At 33.6% G+C, this 14,742-nt stretch overlaps 1 protein-coding gene across 2 annotated transcripts; it reads left to right on the top strand.

The window, feature by feature from the left end:
* Positions 1–4,928: 4,928 nt before the first annotated feature.
* On the top strand, positions 4,929–14,199 carry LOC133689100 (probable LRR receptor-like serine/threonine-protein kinase At1g06840). 2 transcript variants are annotated; one of them, XM_062108837.1, is made up of 21 exons: positions 4,929–5,214; positions 5,556–5,658; positions 5,996–6,146; positions 6,302–6,373; positions 6,494–6,565; positions 6,976–7,119; positions 7,212–7,283; positions 7,392–7,463; positions 7,715–7,789; positions 8,101–8,169; positions 8,290–8,355; positions 8,554–8,625; positions 8,752–8,823; positions 8,945–9,013; positions 9,569–10,086; positions 10,856–11,014; positions 11,107–11,387; positions 12,037–12,088; positions 12,448–12,698; positions 13,258–13,392; positions 13,601–14,199. In XM_062108837.1, exons 2-21 carry the CDS (start codon positions 5,565–5,567, stop codon positions 13,940–13,942), a joined length of 2,838 nt encoding a protein of 945 aa, XP_061964821.1. In that variant the 5' UTR covers positions 4,929–5,214; positions 5,556–5,564; the 3' UTR covers positions 13,943–14,199. The 2 variants fall into 2 exon arrangements, with proteins under 2 accessions (XP_061964821.1, XP_061964822.1); XM_062108838.1 differs by lacking the exon at positions 5,556–5,658.
* The last annotated feature ends 543 nt before the right edge of the window (positions 14,200–14,742 follow it).

The following is a 14,742-nucleotide window of genomic DNA, read 5'->3' as shown; positions in this document are numbered from 1 at the left end:
TGTCTACGGGTTTCATTTGATGAAAGGAGTTGAAAGGTGGTTATTTTAAACCTCAATATTAACTAAAATAATAGATCAAAATTGAGGAAGAAAATCTACCCCCGATTGATTTCATGTTTTAGGGCTGTTTTTTGGGTTTCTTAAATTGATAAATTGATTTCTAATTAAGTGTTATGAGGGTGGTTATGAGTTTTATTTTTATTTTTTGTTAAAATGGGTTATAAAATGAGAATTTTTTTAGCAAAAATAGGTCTGCCTTGATTTTTCAAGTAGCATTGTGGTGGGCAAAATTTGAGCATACACGCGACATGTTGATTGACTTTCAAAAAAAAAAAATATTAAGGGCGAACAACATGCCATTCACCTGTTAAAAAGATTCAAAAAATATAAGACCCATGTGAGCGGGCCCAGGCCATCAGGCTCATATGCCTGGGCTCTTTTATAAATAGGCCTAGACGCTTAATGACTTAGCGTGCTTGGGCTCTTTTGTGCTGTTTTTTTTAATTCTTTTTATATTTTATTAGGTGCAAGATAAATCATGTTTAAAAAAATTATGCCTAATTGAGATCATGTTTTGATTTGGGTTCTAAATTTTATTAGTTAATTAAAGTTAACCTGGTCTATATAATATAATATATTTTTAAAATTTTAGCTTTGATTCTTATATAACTCTTCAATTTACTTCTAGAATTAATTTGATTTGTTGTCAATTAAAATTCAATGTCGGTCCAACCGAAAAGAGAATAAAGGAATGAAAAAGAAGATAAATTATTCAACCGGGTTAACTCATTATGGTAATGTCCATTGCTTGATTTGTAAATTTCATGTGCTAACCAGGGTTAATACAGTGTGTTGTCCTCTTTTCATTTCACTCCCTCAGTTTTTTTATTTATTTAATCCTTTGGTTGTTTTTTATTTCACATTTAAGCTAGTGTTAGGTAAGACTAAAACAATGACAACATTAATTATTTTTTTACTACATCACCATTTGGAAGGGGCAATTAGATTAATGTTTGCTCGTATGGTCAAACAAATCACACCAATTTTTATTTATTAATTAATACTTATGATGATTGATTAATTTAATTTGATGGAATTTTTAATTTTCATTTAAATATTTCATCGTATCCAAATAAAAATAATAACATTTATATTTTGTTTAATGTAATTATATGTTTTTTATCCTACTCGCAACTAAACAGGTTCCAAATGCTAGTTTTTTTTATATAACTAAAACTAAGTTATGCATGTGTGGGCCTCAAATTAATGAATACCCCAGATAATGACACTCATACCAGACCCAAGGGACTTGGGTGTGACACCAATCCAGATCCAAGAATCTTGGGTCTGACGAACATGCCAGATTTAAAAGCCTTAGGTCTCGCGCCAATTCAAACCCAGAGATTTGGTCTCGCGGTCATGCCAGACCCAAGTGACTTGGGTCTGGTGACCATGGTGTGGACCTGTGCCTGGGTCTCACACCAAAAAAAAAAAGTTTTGCATATACGAGTATTTTTGTTCATCAATATAAGTTTTTTTTTGTAATTTTCTATAATAATGGGGGGTATTCATGTTTACTTAGGTCTGGCAAAAATGTCAGACCCACGTTGCATGCGTGACCTAAGGCGATTGATTTTGACGTGTTTGCTAGACTCAAACCGATAGGGTCTGACGTGGTTGTCAAACGTATGACTCTTGGATTTGGGGTGGTTATATTGAAAATAAAAAAATATTATTTTAATAAAAAAATAACATGAACACCTGATAATCTAATGATCCAAGGTTTGACGACTATGATAAACGATTTCGTCACCCTAATACAGATACTTTGCAAGAATAAGTTCTTAAATAGTATTAGTAAAGACTTTCTTAGCTATTTTTCAAACTGAAAAGTTTTGAAAACATCAAAATAGGTGTTTTAAAATTTAAAACTTTAGTGACCAAAGAGAAATAATAGAAGAAAATAAAAGGATGGAGAGGTAATTGAGTCTGGCGTAGGGGGTGCCAGACCCTAGTCGCTTGGGTCTCCAAGAGCCAAGGACCTTGGGTTTGGTAATGGTGCCACACCCAAGTGACTTGGGTCTGGCAACCATACCAGACACAAGATACTTGGGTTTGGAAATCCTGTCAGATCTAAATAGTTTGAGTTTGGTGTGGTTTCCACACCCACTGTTAAATAATTAAAATACATCTTATAATCAAAGGTGTCTGACCCAAGTTTGCTTGGGTCTAGCAAAGGTGTCTAGTCCACTTTTACTTGGGGCTGGAAACATGCTAGACCCACGTTACTTGGGTATAAAAATCATGTTTGACCCACTTTTTTTTTTAATGGGTAATATGATTTTCTAGGATGAGAGAGGGAGGGAGAGAAAAACCCCCTTCCGGAGCTCTTCCGTGGGCCTCCTCAGCACACGTGTCTGGGGTGGCGAGATGCATCAAAAGATAACTCTTGGTTCTGTTATAGGGTTGTATGCACCATCCATATAGCACGGGCAACACCCACCCGCTTATGCATGCCCTTCAGCCATTACACTTCTCCAACTGCTTCATAACTTATTTGAACTGTTTCAAAGAAAATGAAAGGATGGAGAAGCCTTCAATTGCACACGTATAACAATTTTATTTATTTATTTGCAAAAACAATTTCATCATTAAACTACTTCAATATGGAGTGATATAAAAAACAAAAGAGTGAACAGTCGTTTTAGCTTTCTTGGTTTTAACTAAAACTAAAAGTTATGCATGGTTGAATAGTGCATGTAATGAGGGCTCTCTCTCTCTCTCTCTCTCTCTCTCTCTCTCTCTATATATATATATATATATATATATATATATAAAACAGAGAGAAAACGACCTTTATTGATTAAGTAATGAATTTTCAGAAGCAAGCGAAAGGTGTGGTTGAGGGATCCTTGTCAGCCATGATCGGAATATTATCACATTCACGATTTCACATAGAAGTAGGTTGCTATTTTTGTTCAGCTAAATAAAATAAAATTCTCACATTGACTATTTTGGCAACAGCAAAGAACAACTGTTTGCTAGATATTTTACCCCAGATATTTTATTTTTATTTTATCTTAAAGGTTAATTTTAGTTTCTAAAAACAAATGATTTTTATTTTTATAAATGATAAAAATACATTTTACTTATATAAAATACAAGAGAAAAATATTTGAAGACAAAATAATAAATTGTCTTTGGTCATTAAATTAGAAAAACAGCTAAAAGATTAATTGTTATTTAAATTTTTTTTAAAAAAAAATTAAAAATAAGAGAGAACATATTAATTAAAATTTAGATATTAATGAGAAGTTTAAAAAAAAAAGAAAAGAAGGGATCATGCACTACTGAGCCTGGCAAATTACGCTTGCGTGCTTAGCCATGCATGAAAAAGCTCATGTTGGTTTGGGTTTGGAAGGGTAGGTTTGCATATTTAATTAATTAATTTAATTTATTTTTTATTTAAGGTTAGGATGACGATGTCGTCCTTTTCATTACTTTTTTTTTAAAAAAAAAAGCGGATGATATGTTATTTTCTAGATAATTTTTTAATCACCTTTAACAATTAAAAAGTCAATGTCTAGTTTTTAGATTTTAAAATTTTTATTTTTATTTTTTTTTATAGAAAATAGAACGAAGACTGCAGAACCAGCCCCTGTTCGTAGAGGCCTTTCTCTTGTTCAAGGAAGGAGTCAAATATTTCTCGTTCTCCATTATCTCAGCCCTAGAGGCTGCTGTGCCTAAAAAGTCCACGCCTCTCGCCATCAGAGATTAAACCATGGAAATGGATAGAGCCCCCCATGTTTTATTACAATAAATAAATAAATACATGGGTATTGTTATTTTTTATACTCAATTATGTATTATAGTCAATGGGTCTTTTTTTTTCTTTTTATTAGTACGATGATGCGTGATAGTTACGTGGGATTTTTTATAAATACATATTATTTTTTCATATAAAATTTTTATATGAGTTAGTTTAATATACATATTATCTGAAAAGTACTTGCATATTAGTTTTAAGGTCTCACTTGTTTGATGGAAAGTGATTTTCTGGAAATCACTTTCTAAACTTTTCTATGTTTGTTGGTCAACGAAAAACAATTTCCAGTAAAAGAAAAATTGACTTGATTTTCAGGAAAGTGTTTTCCTTCTATTTTGGACAGAAAACACTTTTCAGAGTTTGTAAAAAATTTAAAAATATCATATTATTTGCTGATTATATCAAATTTGGTTCTCAAACTTTTAATTGCTACATATATTTTGTTTTGAATATTTTTTTTTTCAATTTCAACCTTTAGAATTTAATTTTTATATTAACTTTGGTCTTCATTTTTATAATTGTTATTTGCCTTTACTTTATCATTTTTTAATTGAAAATTCTTATCAATCAAATTTAGTTCTCATTCTTTTAATTGTTACTTATTTTATTTGAAATAATTTATGAAATGGTAATTAATATTATTTTAATTTCTTCATCTTTTAATTTTTTTATTTGTTAGATTTGATATCTATTATTTTGATTATTATTTATTTTATTTGAAATAATTTATGAAATAATATATTTTTTTAATTTCATTTTCATTCAACTTTTTAATTTGTAAGATTTGTTCCTCATTATTTTAATAAACTTGAAAAAATAAAATATTTTCTAATTAATATCCAGTCTTAATAGAGCATTGATTATAAATATTTAAAAACAATGCTTTAATGCAATAAAAATCTCATACTTATAACAACTTTATAATTTCTATTGCAATTTTTTTTTTGTCCTAAAAACTTATTAATTAAATATTATTTTTATTAATGAAATATTTGATAAATATTAAAAATAAATAAATTTTTATTAATAAATTAAAGCAATAAAACGTGCAACGGATTTACAAGACATGTTCACTAATGCAAACCGTGTTAAGGTTGCATGTTGTCACTGTCTTCTCTTGCCTGCTAAAATGGATGAACCAACCATGATGACAATGCCATCTCACACATATATCGTTTTCTATTGCCCAAACTAGGATCCATTTATTATCATTCTTACCCATCAACAAGACTTTTTGCTATATTTTTCCACCCCATCAAGCTTTGCTTGCTGTGTTGCAGAATTCTACAACTTTTGATTCTGTGCTTCTAAGGATTCAAAGCTTATCTTATAATTTGAATGTCAACAGCAATCCCACTAGAGGCCATTCATACTTGACTTGTTTTCCAGTAAGCTCCCTTTTTGGTCTTCCTTTCTTCTTCCTTTTCTTTTGCCAGTGAGAATTTTGAATGTTTTTAGACTTTTACTCCTGGCTGGGTACTTGGTTCGTTATTAGCTACTAAGTTAAGGGGTTTGACTATTTTCCTTGTTTGGTACGCTGGATATTTGGGGACATTAAATCTGCAAACTTGGCTTGAATCTTTTTGGACTTTCCTTTTCTCTTTCCCTGGGATGCTTATCTGGGTGAAAAGATTGTATCTTGTTGTCTATTTATCTTTGTAATTTGAAGGGATAACTGGAAATGAATTTGCAATTTTTAGTTATTTTAGCTTGTTTGGTGCTTACGTAGGGCACGAAGATGTTGCAGCTGAGAACTTGTGAATGTGTTTTTGTGCTGTCATATTGTTACTTGGTGCTACTCACGGTTGCTCAAGTTTCAAGTCCCTCAGAAGGTGAATTTAATTTCCCCCACAAATTCTCAACTTGACTTTTACTTGAATAGATATATAATGATTACGTAGACAAAATGGGTCCAATCATATGTATTCTTTGAGGTTTTTAGAAGGGTAGAAATGCGTTGTGCTTTGAACTGTTAATTAAAATTATGTTTAACTAGTTGGAGAATAAGCAAACAATTAGAAAATAAAAATAAGGCAAATAAATTTCTTGCAAACGATTACACTTCCTCTTTGAATGTGTCATTGTGATTCACAATTTTTTGGTAACGATAGGGAGAGCTGGTTGACTACTGCTCTAGTCTCATGTTCTCAATATTGTGCATTTTTGCAGTTACTGCATTGCTAGCAGTCAAGAACAGTTTGATTGATCCTATGAAGCATCTCAGTAATTGGAACAAGGGAGATCCATGTGCCTTCAATTGGACTGGTGTTTTTTGTTCTGACTCAACTGGGACTGATGGTTACTTGCATGTTCAAGAGCTGTATGTTCTATGCATTTTCTTTTTGTTGTTAATTATTTCTATTCCTTCTGGTTTTGATGAATAAAGTCATGAATTTCTTTGTTTTACAGAATATAATGAGTAATACAACCAAAACTTTGGATATAAATACTTACTGTTTGTTAGATTTGGTGCAGTCAGCTTATGAATATGAATCTTTCTGGATCTTTAGCACCTGAGCTTGGCCAGCTTTCTCAACTGAAAATATTGTGAGTTGCAATATATATTAATCATATTTCTGGGGAATTTACTTCGAGAATCTGAACATGTCTTGCTAATCCTCAGCTGGTGATTCTAAGACCCCTTTTCTTCTGTTGTGATATTAAAAGGGATTTTATGTGGAATGAATTGACTGGCAGCATACCAAGAGAGATAGGAAGTCTTTCATCTTTGAAACTCCTGTAAGTTGGTTTCATGTTATTTCACTTTGTAAGTGGGTTGTTTTCGTTCTGCTTCTTGTCATGGTTATCCTTAGGAACTGATTAATTATAAATTCAAGAAGTGTCTTAAATTTCTATCTGAGCTGTCTTTTGTCCTGAAGCTTCAAAGAATTTTCGTACGTAAATATAGAGGATGTTTCAAGCAAGTTTGTTATTTCTTTTATCCTTTCTGAAAAAGGATAAAATACTATCCAACTGGTCGTGTTATTTTATGAAACCTGTGATGCAAAAATTTAATGAAGTCAATACTATTAAAGGGTGTTAGCAAATCTCACTGTTACTGTTTATAGAAACGGATATCTTAAAAACGAATCTGAACCAGTAGCATGCTTGGAATTAATTTAATTTCTTGTGATGTATTATCAATGCAGGCTCTTGAATGGAAACAAATTATCAGGCTCTTTACCTGATGAGTTAGGCTATTTATCAAAACTAGATAGACTTCAAGTAGATCAGAACAACATTTCAGGACCACTACCAAAATCATTTGCTAACATGAGCAGTGTTAGACACCTGTAAGTGTAACTTCAAGCTAAATCCTTATTTAAGTTGTGAAGAGGTTAGCTTCTATTTGCATATGTAATTGTCTTACATGTGATACTTGCAGCCACTTGAATAACAACTCAATCAGTGGTCAAATTCCACCTGAGCTTTACAAACTATCAACTCTCTTTCACTTGTGAGTTATTATTGCATTGGTTTCCCTTTTTGTTCCACTGTATACATATTTTTGTGATCCATATGCAATGTTTCCCTTGATTGAGAACATGTGAAACAATCTCTGCAGGCTTTTGGATAATAATAACTTATCTGGATATCTTCCACCAGAACTATCAAAGTTGACAGAGATGCGGATAATGTAGGTGCTCCTTTCACATTGTCTAGAATGTTACCTGGGTCATTGTCACATTTAATCATTTCTCTTATAATGTGATATTTATATTTCATGTATATGCATCTGATTAGATTTTCTTAATAGTGGTGGTATTGATCCTAGTAAAAATTCAGTAAAGCTACAGCATGTTTGTGTTTTTGTGTGTTTGTTTGAGTCCCTGTGTGTGTTGCTTTGAGTAAATTTTGTTCACCGTTCCTTTATTTTCCTCCCTACAGTCAACTCGACAACAACAACTTTAACGGGTCGGGAATTCCAGCTACTTATGGCAACCTTTCCAGATTAGCAAAACTGTAAGTCTTAAAAAACCATGCCAGCCTCCATAGCTGTTTCACATTCAGAGGAGGAATCTTCACACTCTTAGTGCTTGCTATATGAATTCTCTGACATGAATACTGATTGTGCAGGTTTTCTAATTTAAAAAATAACTAATTTTTCATATTCATGAACTCATGTTTTACTCTTGTGATTGGGATGCTTAAGGGCTTTGCTTTTGTGTTTATATAAACATTAATCAAATGACAAACTTGTTTTGCATAAATATACACAAAAAAAGTGCTAATGTTACTGTTTTTTTAATTTGTAATCCTCTTTGACAAGGTAGAAGTCTCAGAAATTGTAGCTTGCATGGTGCTATACCTGATCTTAGCAGCATACCAAACCTATACTATTTGTAAGTAGTTTCTACATTTGGTAGTATTCTCATTCTATCAATTCCATTTTATTTGACTTCCATATCTATTTTTCCATTACGTGCACTTATGGTACTTGCATTATCTAATTTGGCTTGCAGGGATCTGAGTGAGAACAACCTTAGTGGATCTATACCTTCCAAACTTTCTGATTCTATGAGAACTATGTAAGTAAAACCATGTTGAAAAGGGGAAAGAAAATTAGCAAATTGTAGGTTGTATAGATTTGCATTTGTAATATTCTATGTTTGTAAAACCATGTTATAAGTGGAAGACTGGAAGTTATTATACTTCGCTACCAATGGATGACTTAACTAGTTTGTGATGAAGGTATTTTTGTGTTTGAAAATTCTTGTCAACTGCAGTGATTTGTCAGAGAACCATCTTAGTGGATCTATACCTGGAAGTTTTTCAAATCTTCCTTTTCTTCAGAGACTGTGAGATTCTATCTACTTATTCTACTTATTTTTATTCTTGAAAAGATTAATGGTTCAAGTTAGACGCTCTCATTTGCGAAGCCTATGCACACAAAATATAATATTCTAAATGATTGTATACTGCAGGTCACTTGAAAATAATCTGTTGAATGGTTCTGTGCCAACTGACATCTGGCAGAACATGACCTTCACTACAATGTAAGCATTGAAAGAAGAAATGCAATTAAAATCATTAATTTTCAGCATGAACTTCAGTATACAAGACTCACTGCAAACTTTATAGTATTGGAATAATACTAACTAATCGTCCTGTTCGCAGTGATCTTAGGAACAATTCACTCTCGACCATTTCAGGGGCATTGAATCCACCAGATAATGTCACCTTAAGGTAGTATTTTTGTGAAGTAGTGTATGCCCTTCTTTTTAATGGTCTGTTTCATACACTTGCTTATCTGATACAGGTAATTAAGTGTGCCAATTAAAAATATGTCGTAACCTTATAGACCATCGGAAGAAATCATAAGAGAATCACTTGAGTTTGTCAAATATATGGATGTATTAAAATTTGTCTATTAGATGGACTTGCATCTTCCAATGTCCACCCTACTATTTGGTGCTTCCAGCTTTTGTTTAAGATCTGCAAAACCAACAATGAAACATTCCTCTCCATGCACTCAGGTTTTGTATAGAAGGCTTCATATACAAAATCCAGGGTCCAGAATTGGAGCCTGCAGGTTGGTTTTCCAATGGTACTAGCTGTCAGGATTTGGAGATGGTGAAAGTTACTAAGAGATGTTGATTTATATTCTTTGATTTGATTATTCTTATCTTCTGAAGTAACTCAAAAATACCAACATGATGATGGCGTTGAGAAATACTATTTTGAAAAGAAAAAATTATTTCCATCAGTCATATTCTGATCATTTTAGCAGTTTTTGTTTAGGCTTGGAGGCAATCCTATTTGTAAAAGTGCAAACATAGCCAACATAACCCAGTTCTGTGGGTCTGAAGCTGGAGGAGATAGGAATGCTGAGAGGTCAAGGAAATCTACGATGACATGTCCCGTTCAAGCATGCCCAATAGATAATTTCTTTGAATATGTCCCAGCTTCACCTCTACCATGCTTTTGTGCCTCCCCTGTAAAAGTTGGATATAGACTTAAAAGCCCCAGTTTCTCTTATTTTGATCCATATGTTCTTCCATTTGAGTTATATGTGACTAGTTCTCTTAACCTGAACCCTTATCAACTCGCAATCGATTCCTATTTCTGGGAAGAAGGCCCTCGTCTAAGGATGCATTTAAATCTTTTTCCTCCAGCTAATAATATGCACTCAAACACATTTAATGTATCCGAGGTTCGGCGAATAAGAGGTATATTCACATCATGGCAGTTTCCTGGTGACGATTTCTTTGGACCGTATGAACTTCTCAACTTCACTCTAGTGGGACCTTATGCAGGGAGTATGTATTCAAAGTTTCTACTTCTTTTTAGACTTTGTTTTCTTTTTTTATTCTTCTTCAAATGATACTGAATTGGATTATGCGCTCTGATTGTCTACCAAACTTGGATATTTGTATTGTTTGTGCACCAAGAATTAGTACGTATTTGAGAAACAAGTTAGGCATCTTGATTTATTTCTTTCATCAAATGCAAGTACTGGAAATAATTGGCCTCTTTTCATAGTAGTTTCTTTGCAAAATATGCACATCTTTTTTATAAGTAAATTAGCATGTCGTAAGCCTTAAACTTTTTAGTTATATTTGAAGTAACATGTCATGACATGTCAGAAACTTTACCATTTTTTACAAGGTAAAATTGTTTCTTCGTTGATAATTCCATCTTGCTGACTTTAATGCAGTTGCATGAAAATTGTTCGTGCCTCTCCAAAATAGGGAAGTATGACGATTTAAAGCTAACTTATCTAAGTTTGACACATTTGTATTCAAAATTGTAAAATTTATGAAGTAAAAAGTTCCACTGCTGCTTTATCACCAACTATGGTTCCCATCCATTGGTAGTGCATATTCTTCTCTCATATGCAATACAAATCTGTGAACTCTTTGATGTGGACAGCCAGTAAGGCTACATGCCTTGGGCAATATGGTCTAGATTTCCTATTGGCACTGAAATTTATGCCTTTGTTTGATTATTACATTAGTTTGCCTCTGATTAATATGTTTGTTTCCTAATGAGTGGCCATATAATTATATACTTTTCTTTTGCCAACAGTGCACTTCGACCGAAAAGGAAAGAGTATCAGCAAAGGAGTTTTGGTAGCCATTATATTAGGTGCTATTGCCTGTGCCATTGCAATATCTTCAGTTCTCACATTTCTTATTGCAGGAAGATATGCTAGAAACCTTAGAAAGCTGTCAAGAAGACATTTATGTAAGTTTCTTACTGTGATTGATTCATTTAATAGTTTGTATGTCTGGCTATCCCTGGAAAAGGTGTCATGAGAATTTTTTTTTGGTTTGCAGCATCCAAGGCATCCATGAAAATTGATGGTGTGAAAGGCTTCACTTTTAAGGAAATGGCCCTGGCTACTGACAACTTCAACAGCTCAACTCAAGTTGGTCGAGGAGGTTATGGAAAGGTTTATAGAGGCATTCTTTCTGATAACTCAATTGTGGCCATAAAGCGTTCTGAAGAAGGATCATTACAAGGCCAAAAAGAATTTTTGACTGAGATTAAATTGTTGTCGAGGTTGCATCACAGAAATCTAGTTTCACTGGTTGGATATTGTGATGAAGAGGAGCAGGTAATTATTATGGTGCTGACATTAAATCTCATTTTAGATCATTCTGGTTTGCAACTTTGCAAGTGTTTTTGTGACCTTTTTCTTCAAAGATCAAACAGAAAGCCTTATTTGTTGTTCTGTTCTAAGAACTAGACTTTTATGGTTGTTCAGCCATGCAAATATATATCCAAGCAGAAAAGTTTTATTTCATTCTTATTTTTACTTTTTTTCTTAGAAGAAAGCATCCAAGGTTCTTGGAAAGGACCTTTTGTCTTATTCCGTTTCATTCTTCCTGAGTAATACTTACAAGATGTCTTTCCTTTGGCATAGTAAATCAGACTTTGAAAAACAGGCAAGATGTTCTTTTCTGTCCCTTATTGTTTAATTTACAAAGACCAACAGCATTACCATCTGCGAAGAGTCCACATTGGTTTGACAAAAAATCAGGATAGAGATGCTATACTTTAGATGGCTTATGGTCATAGTCTAGCAATTAGATGTGCTTGCTTTTCTAACTCATGCCTTGCTATTGCAAATAAACTGAGAGTTGACTCTACCATCTTCTAGAAATTGATAGTGCTAATCCTTGCTCAAGGAAGTGAAGGGATTTGATTTTCTTTTAGCATCAAAACTGTAAAAATTCACCTGGTTGTTTGTGGTTCATGAACAGATGCTTGTGTACGAGTTCATGCCAAATGGTACCTTGCGGGACTGGCTTTCTGGTATGGAAAATCTTCTAATGTTATAGCTCTTTAATCTATTTCATGTCTCCATAATATTCTATACAGAATGTTTACAATAGTTTTACTAACTTTTAGATCATATAATCATGTATCTCTAATTGCTGATTTTGAGTAATAGGTTCGTAGCTGAGCAACTCGTGTTGTTAACCTGTTACGAAGGACTTATAATGGATCATCATATTTCACAAATGGACTGTAAACTCAAGCAATCGTACATGTAGCACATAAAATAGTTTCCAGTATCATTCGTTTTTTACTCAATGTTTTAGGATCTTCTCAATACACTATCTGTTAGTCATCGGTTTAAGAATTGACATCTTGAATGCTGTGTTATGCAGATAAGGGTAAGGGAACTTTGAAATTTGGTACAAGGTTAAGCATTGCGTTGGGTTCAGCTAAGGGAATCCTTTACCTCCATACCGAAGCACAGCCTCCAGTATTCCACCGGGATATCAAGGCCACTAACATACTCCTGGACTCTGTACTTAATGCTAAAGTTGCTGACTTTGGACTCTCACTTCTTGCTCCTGTGCTGGATGATGAAGGGAATCTTCCTAATCATGTATCAACAGTAGTAAGGGGAACTCCAGTAAGTTTGACTCCATATTATGCTCACTTTCTCAGAAACACTTAGGGAATAAGGGAAAGAGTATGCATGATGACATAGTGAATGTGCAAGCTATTATTGATGTGAAGAAAATGAATTCTGCGAGGTTTTCTGATCCTGGTGTTTCACTTGCAAAATTTCCATCTTGTTCTCTTATCTATATGCCAAGAGGACTACTTATAAATAAAGTGAAGAAATTGCTAAAGTAATAACTAACAGATTCCAAAAACCTTTGTGGTATACCCTGAAGTTACCTTTACTGAACATTCAGGTTAGCATGTTTGTGGGCTGATAACTTCTAGTAACAAATATAATTTGTTATCCCAATATCTAACTATCCGGTTCAAGAAACTTGTCATGTCTCGATGGCCCAGAAATTTAAGCTTTGTAACTTGTTTCATACCTTTGGATAGATAGAAACTGAATCATAAGAATCGCCAGCAAATCCTTGGATGCAACTCGTCTACCATCATTAGATGCTACGAAGCATCATTCATCTACTTCATTTGAGTAACTCTCTTGATTGCCATTGTACATGCAGGGATACCTTGATCCAGAATATTTTTTGACCCATAAGTTGACGGACAAGAGTGATGTCTATAGCCTCGGGATTGTGTTTTTGGAGCTCCTGACTGGCATGCAGCCAATAACACATGGCAAAAACATTGTTCGTGAGGTACTTAAATGGACTCATCTTTCAGGGGTCTTGGGCTCTCTTCTCATTAACATAGCAGTCACAACTTTATTCAGCGATACGTGAAAGTTTCAATTACAGCATATCTTGATTGAATAACTTCTCGTTTATGATTTAACAGCAAAAGGCGGGAAAATGGGAATTGAGATATATACCGGCGCTAATCCTGATATATGTACTTTGGTTTCAGGTAAACATGGCTTATCAGTCAGGCATTATGTTCTCTATCATAGACAACAGAATGGGTGCTTATCCATCTGAATGTGTGGAGAGATTTGTGGTTTTGGCACTCGATTGTTGCCATGACAAGCAAGACAAGCGGCCGTCAATGCAAGATGTGGTCAGGGAACTGCAAACCATACTCAAAATGATGCCAGAAACTGATGCCATCTATACAGAATCCACTCCCACATATTCTGGCAAGTCAGCATCATCGTCTTCATTTTACTCAAGCCGAGATCCATACGGGAGTTCAAGTCTTCTGGGAAGTGATCTTACCAGCGGTGTTGTTCCCACCATCACGCCTCACTAACATTAAAGAAAGCCACAATGAGCAGTTTAGTTAGGTGTAAAGCGGGGGTGTGATGCCCTATCTTATGCAACACGAGACAAAGTGAAGAGGATAGTTGCAGCTATTGCATGAAAGTTGTTGATACATTTCATAGTTGATAAGAGTTTTCAAAGAATAGTTGATACTCTCTGTTACTAAATAAGGAATCTTCCATCATGTGTACTTCCCCTGAAATTATTTTTTTTAACCACTTAAATCATTCACATAATATTTACGTATCTGGTAATGCAATTCAATTTTATTTTCTTGAAGAATTCACCAATTTAGTATAATTTTGAACAAATTGGCTTAGCCAACTGAAATGTGAGAGCAGATGAATCGAAAACATTGAAGAAGAAAGCCTTCTTCCAATCATGAAAAGTGAAAGTAGATGAATTGATTGGCCTCTTTGTCAACCAAGCGTGCTTTCTTTTCCTTTCTGGGTTCAGACAAGAGTCCTTCACTGTACTAGCTGCCAATTGGTTATAATTATGCAGAGGATTGTAAACATGCACCCTGTGTAAAAACAGCCCTTCTCTTCCTCTTCTTCTTCTTCTTCTTTAATTTCATGGTGTATTATTATATTAATTTATACTTAATTACTCAATTAAGATTAAGTTTTCTTTCCCCTGAACACGTTTACATCCATTTAATATATTTTTAAAAAATTCTTTAGAATCCATGCCAGGATTCAAACCCAAAAAATTAGGAAAAAAGAAATATACATCTTACACTCTTAATACAAACAAACGTATTTATCTTACACTCCTAATTCAAATTAT

Source organism: Populus nigra, chromosome 3, assembly GCF_951802175.1.
Source record: "Populus nigra chromosome 3, ddPopNigr1.1, whole genome shotgun sequence".
Classification (NCBI taxonomy): domain Eukaryota; kingdom Viridiplantae; phylum Streptophyta; class Magnoliopsida; order Malpighiales; family Salicaceae; genus Populus; species Populus nigra.
Note: the sequence above shows the minus strand (reverse complement) of the source record. Positions and strands in the feature narration are given on the sequence as shown.